The following is a 6,684-nucleotide window of genomic DNA, read 5'->3' on the forward strand; positions in this document are numbered from 1 at the left end:
TCTAAGTCCTAACATGCGCATCTACTAATTTATTAATAGAAATAGAACATGCATTAAATTAAATAATACTGGAGGTCACAAAAAACTCCCTGAATCATTTTCTTCATTGTTTGTAACATCACGATGTGGTTGAAGATGGTGGAAAGTAGACATGGTTGTGTCGTCTAACACCAAGGCAAGTTCTTAGCAAAATTTCCTCTTTTCATCTTAACCTCTCACATTTAAGCATGTTATTGTTCCTGCAAAATTATTCAAACTAAATAATCAAATTAAAAAAAAAACAATGCGTGAATAAAGAAAGAAAAATAAAATAAATAAAATACAAGACAAATCCCTCTTTTAGTTCTCAAAACCAAGGCGAGGGTCGCTTATTCACTGAAATCCCCTCCCTATCACGGTGGTTCTATTTTTAAAGGCTGAATTGACTTTCTCTTTTCTTTCTTCAAAGCAGTTGTCGCTATGATGCCTTCTTTTTCTGCTTCTTCTAACTCTGCCTCTATTTCTGCATTTAACAAATCATCTAACTCATAACAAGTAATTCCCTTATCAATGCTAATTACTGCACACTCTTCCATATCGTCCGGATATTTCATTGCATCCAGCATATTCAATGTCACCTTCTGATCATCAACGAGCATCGTGAGTTCTCCCTGTTTAACGTCAATTAGAGTTTCTCCTGTAGCTAGGAATGGGCGTCCGAGAATGATAGGCACATCCTTGTCAGCTTCACAGTCTAAAATAATAAAGTCAGCAGGAAAAATAAATTTATCAACCTTTACTAGGACATCTTCTATTTTTCCTTCTGGTTTGGTGATCGATCTATCTGCTAACTCGAGTGTGACGGTGGTAGGACTAGCTTTCCCTATTTCTAACTTCTTAAAAATGGACAAAGGCATGAGATTTATGCTAGCCCCTAAATCACATAGTGCTCTCCCTACATCTTTACCTCCTATTGAACAAGGGATTGTAAAGCTGCCAGGATCTTTAAGCTTAGGGGGCATTTGGCTCTTAAAAACATTACTACTACATTTTGTCAAAGCTACTGTCTCATACTCTCCTAACTTTTTCTTCCTAGTTATTATATCTTTTAAGAACTTTGCATAAGTAGGCATTTGCTCAAGAGCTTCAACAAAGGGTATGTTAATGTGCAGTTGTTTCAAGATGTCTAGGAACTTACGGAAATTATTGTCCTGATTTTTCCTTACTAAACGTTGGGGGAAGGGAGGAGGAGGTCTATAGTTACGTACCTGTGGGGCAGTTGGCCGACTTACCTCAATTTCTATTGGTTGGTCGAGTTCTGTTTCTGTCTCTTTTTCCTTTAAGGGACAGGATGATCCTCTCTTGGCATTTCTGGTCCTTCATAAACTAGTCCACTCCGGGTTGTAATTGCTTTGCAATGCTCCTTACCTTCTCTTTTGGGCTCATCCGTAGTGCTAGGTAATGTACCTCGAGGTCGACTCTTGGGTTCATTAGCAAACTGCCCCATTTGAGCTTCCAAATTTCGCATAGCTGTGTCATTTCGAGTCATGTACTCTTTCATCATACTGGTACTAGTCAGGCATTCCTTCATCATGCTTTCAATACTACTCATGTTAGGCTGCACTGGCTGCGCTGGAATTTTTTGTTGATTGCACTGCAGTGGAGGTGGAGGTAGAGTCGGTGTCGTCGGGAATCCGGGAGGATTGTAGGTCTGCTTGTATTGTTGGTTTTGTACTTGACCCGCAGTGTTGGAACTTCCTTGCCCACACCATGAAAAATTAGGATGGTGTCTCCATCCCGAGTTATAGGTGTTGGAGTAAGGGTTAAAGTTTCTTTGATTCCCTTGCCCTACATAACATAAAGAAGCTGGACTAGAAGGGCAGTTTTCTGAGTGATGAAAATCTCCACAATAATAACAAATAGATTCAGTCATATGATAAACAGGAACAAGATTAGTATTTGCTGTTGGTGCAGGTGCAACATTGTTCCCTTGCATATTCTTTATCATTTGCGTAAGGATATCTATTTGACTCTGCATTGATGATGCAACATCTAGAGTTAACACTCCAGCTTGATCGCTTTTCTTCGGTTTGGTCCTTGATCTCTCCGAACACCATAGATTGTTGTGCTTAGATAACTGATCAAGAATGATGACGATCTCGTTGAATGTCTTGGAAGTGAACTTCCCATTCACTGCTGTGTTTAACATAATCTTTGTTAGTATATCACAACCTCAATAAAAATGTTCTATTTGTACACAGGCCGGGATTCCTAGGTTTGGACAACTCCTTAGTAGTTCCTTAAAACATTCCCATGCTTCATTCACGGACTCATTCTCCCTTTGCCTAAAGGTGATGATCTCTTCCCTTACATCCGCGTTTCTTGTGGGTGGAAAATATTTTGCTAAAAATTTGTCCACCATGGTTCCCCAAGTAGTAATGGAGTTAGGGGGGAAAGCGTTCAACCATGCTGTTGCTTGACCTGAAAGGGAAAAATGGAATAATTTTAGTCTTAAAGCATCTTCAGATATTCCTGGTAACCTAAAAGAATTTGCCACTTGAATAAATGATTTAAGGTGGAAATGGGGGTCCTCGTGTGAGAGTCCTGCAAATTGGCCAATAGTTTAAGCATTTGGAGCATCATCGGTTTGAATTTAAATTGGGCATCTTCTGGAATTGGATTTGTAATGCCCGAATTTAAGTCTTGCAAAGTAGTGGTCGCGTAGTCGCGCATTGCAATATCTCTTCGATCGGCCAATAGGATTGGATTTGGCACTTTTTCTGCCATCTTGATAATTACTTCCTCCGATTCTTTCTCCTTTTCTTTTTCTTTCTCTTTTTGGATTTTCGCTTGTTGTTTTCTCAGTCTCTGTTCACGCCTTAACCTCTTGCAAGTTTTCTCGATCTCCGGATCGTACGGAAGCAAGTGTGAATTTGTGCTCATGCACTAATGCTCACTTTTGAGGCTAGATATGGGGATATTTTTAGAACAGAAACGGTGAAGTGATCGCACACAAAAACAATTTTCACAGAATAAAAATACAAAATAAAAAACAAAGTCCCCGACAATGGCGCAAAAAACTTGTTGCGCCTCTGCTTAATAGCTAGAGGGTAAATGCAAGTGCATACTGTCACAAGTAATAATCTGGAAATATTCCAAGTTCGTCTCCACAGGGACTAGTTTTTCTTTTGAAACTGAATTTGAAAACTGTTAGAATGAGCAATAAGGTTTGTGAGAAAAATTGGTGAGATTGGTTGAAAACGAAAAACACATGGAAATTATAGAATTTAAAAGGCCAACCCTCTACTTCTGTTTAGTTTTAAAATGATGAATTACACCTACCAAATGTGCCCGTAATTACGCTCAATTTATGCAAGCTGGTTCAATTCCTATTCCATACCGCTTTTGGTTTGTTTAGAAGTTTAGGCTAGTGTTTACATATATCTATGTAACTCTAGAATCCTAAATAATTGAAATGCCAACTTACGTTTAACGGGTAAGAGAGCCTGATGCAAATCCAACCACGGATCCATTGACTGTACCCGGGGGACCAATTACAAGAAGCAAAGCAAAGAAGATTCAAGAGGTTTTCATAATACATCTTCAAAGGCTAGCTAATGCACACGAGGAGACAAAGATTTCTGAGGCAAAAATTTTTTACAATGTTAATTTAATGAGTCAAGAAGAGAATGGAGCAAAGATGGCACGGGAAAAGTTGTCTATTTTGAGAGATGGCACGGAGGACAAAAAAAGTGTGCAGATTGGTGAACAGGTGCCTTTGCAGATTGCACCTCTTGGGAGTTTGTGGTGTCAAAGCTTGTCAAATCTCATCCAAACGTAAAGCGCCTCCTACATGTGATTTCCAAGACAATTTAAAGCAATTTTACATTTTTGGACTCACATTTAGTTGTCTAGTTTGATGTGCAATCATGTTTTAATTTGCATGTCTTATTTTCTACAATTTGCATTAAATAGGATTTGAAAGACTTTTGGTGTTCCTCATGTTGAACGACCCTTTGGCCTATTTAAAGGCTTGTAATCACCTTGTTTTGGAAGAAAAAAAAAACATATTGAAATTCAAGAACTTTTGTTCCTTAACACTTTTGGTGTTGCTTCTTTCAAATCTTGCTTTAGGTTTGATGTTAAACCGATTCATTGGATTAGTCTCGATCAAGCTAATTCTGGAATGAGTCGTCTTAGGATCTAGGAGTGACCATCGTAGATTCTAAGTCCGATCTAAGAGTGATTCATCTTCTAACCTTACTCTTGGTTGGAATCATTCGGTAAGTTAGTCGTTTTTGTGAATGTTTGCAAGGATCCTAGAAGGACCTCTAGCTTTGTAAACCCGAGCAACCTTGGCGCTTATCAGAGCCTATGTCTAGGATCTTGTTTTAGTTCTTATTTCTAAGTAACTTCCCGTTTTATCTTGATGAACTTCGTTGACTCTAACCTTTTCAGAATTAAACTCAACTGTTGTGATTTAAACAAGTGGCCAGCAAGTAAAATCAACTAGATTAATTAACTCAATCAAGATAAGCAATTTGAGCGTAAACGCCGTGCTATCTGATAGATGTAATTAAAATGATGGGAACTAAACCATTCGTAGGAGGGTTGAAAAATTAATTTAGCTGCTCATGGAATTAAAATAAATGCAATAGCAAAAGAAGATAACAAAAGAATTCATTTCCATTGAATCGGGAAAGAAGAACATAAATTAGAATAATTAGAGTTGCAATAAAATAAACAAGGAAAAATTGTAAAAACAATAAAGGAAGAACAAAACTTAAAGCTGAAATTAAAACTTAAAAGCTAAAGTTGACAAGAATTTAGAAAGGGAAAGCAAAAGCATGGAAATGAGGTGTGAAGAAGTGATGCTTGGAGGCTCCTTTTATAGGCCATGGAAGTAACAAGGATTTGAGAAATTCAAGGGAAGTTGGCAACCACTTGTTGTAGAGATATTAGGAGTAAAACCAAATCTTGAACCAATTACAACCAAATCTTGGACCAATTAGTTGGTCAAAAGTGGTTATTCCCGTTTTGAGAATCTAGGCATCGAATGTGGCTGAAGCATTGTGAAGCTGAAACTTTCAAAGTAACTTGGCTGGCTCATTCCTCTAGTAAGCTAGAAATTCTGGCCTTGCAATGTGCCTGAGGCATTGTGATCATAAATCTTCATTTTTCCTTACAAAATAAGCGTATTTACACAAATTAGCCTTTATTTACCTATGACTGAATTTCAGAGTCCCTAATCACAAATTATGCACATTTTTCCTAAATTATATGCATGAACATACATTTTCATCCCAAATATAAGTTACTTAAGCATGCAAACCTACCCTTTTTTAGCCTTTAATCAAGGCTTATCAAAGACCAAACATGGATTGTATGAGTGGTTAGTTATGCCTTTCGGTCTTACCAATGCACTTAGTGCTTTGATGATATTCTTGTTTATTCCAAGTCATTAGAAGAGCATGTCGAGCATGTTATAGAGGTTTTGCTTGCATTGAGGGAAGCTCAATTGTTTGCCAATTTGAAAAAATTGGTTATTTTGTTTGGATATGATTAATTTTCTTGGATTCGTTGTTTTTGCAAATGGTGTTGAAGTTGACAGTGACAAGGTAAAAGCTATTAAGGAATGACCACAACCTAAAAATGCTAGTGAAGTAAGATCGTTTCATGGCTCTGCTAGTTTTTATGGGAGGTTCATTAAAGATTTTAGTACCATTGCTGCATCACTTAAGGAAATGGTTAAAACGAATGTTGCTTTCAAATGGGGAGAATCTCAAGAAAAGACATTTGCTATTTTAAAAGAAAAATTAAGTTCCAAACTTTTTGTTGTCTTTGCCTAGTTTTTTGAAAATACATTTGAAATTGAGTGTGATGTTAGTAGAATAGGAATTGGAGCAGTTTTAATACAGGAACAAAAGCCTATTATGTACTTTAGTGAGAAGTTGAATGAGGCTGTTTTGAACTATCCAACATATGATAAAGAGTTGTATGCTTTTGGTAAGAGCATTACAAACTTGGCAGCATTACCTATGGCCAAAGGAGTTTGTGATCCATACTGACCATGAAAGCTTGAAGCATCTTAAAGGACAAGACAAGTTGAATCGACGTCATGCGAAGTGGGTTGAATTCATTGAATCCTTTCCATATGTTGTAAGGTACAAAAGTGGTAAGGAAAATGTGGTTGCTGATGCATTGTCTAGAAGATATACCTTGTTTTCAACTTTATCTTCTAAATTGTTGGGATTTGAGTTTTTGAAAGAAATGTACAAAAATGATGATGATTTTGGTGAAATATTTTCTCAATGTGTGAAGGGAATTGGAGTCAATCACTTCTATATCTTTGATGGTTTCTTGTTTTGGAAAGATAAGCTTTGCATTCCTAAGGATTCTTATAAAGAATTACTTGTTAAGGAAGCATATAGAGGTGAACTTATAAGACATTTTGCTGAAAATAAGACTTATGTTTCCCTTAAAGATGATTTCTATTGGCCACACATGCATCGTGATGTTCATAAAGTTTGTAGTACTTGCATTACATGTAGATAAGCTAAATCAAAATCTGAACCACATAGATTGTATACTCCTTTACTCATTCCTAATACACCTTGGACTGATTTGTTTATGGATTTTATTCTTAGCTTGCCTAGATCAAGAAGGGGACATGATAACATCTTTGTAGTTGTTCATAGGTTTAGC

The 6,684-nt window shown here is 36.9% G+C and overlaps 1 protein-coding gene across 1 annotated transcript; it reads right to left on the minus strand.

The window, feature by feature from the left end:
• Positions 1-392: 392 nt before the first annotated feature.
• On the minus strand, positions 393-1,453 carry LOC148212315 (uncharacterized). Its single transcript, XM_088122183.1, has 2 exons — positions 1,272-1,453; positions 393-1,233 (listed from the first exon to the last, which is right to left on the minus strand). The coding sequence occupies exon 2, from the start codon at positions 1,110-1,112 to the stop codon at positions 393-395; it is 720 nt and encodes a 239-aa protein (XP_087978309.1). The 5' UTR covers positions 1,113-1,233; positions 1,272-1,453.
• Positions 1,454-6,684: the final 5,231 nt, after the last annotated feature.

Source organism: Momordica charantia, assembly GCF_013281855.1.
Source record: "Momordica charantia cultivar OHB3-1 chromosome 3 unlocalized genomic scaffold, Mcharantia_2.0 BLBB01000003.1, whole genome shotgun sequence".
Classification (NCBI taxonomy): Eukaryota; Viridiplantae; Streptophyta; class Magnoliopsida; order Cucurbitales; family Cucurbitaceae; genus Momordica; species Momordica charantia.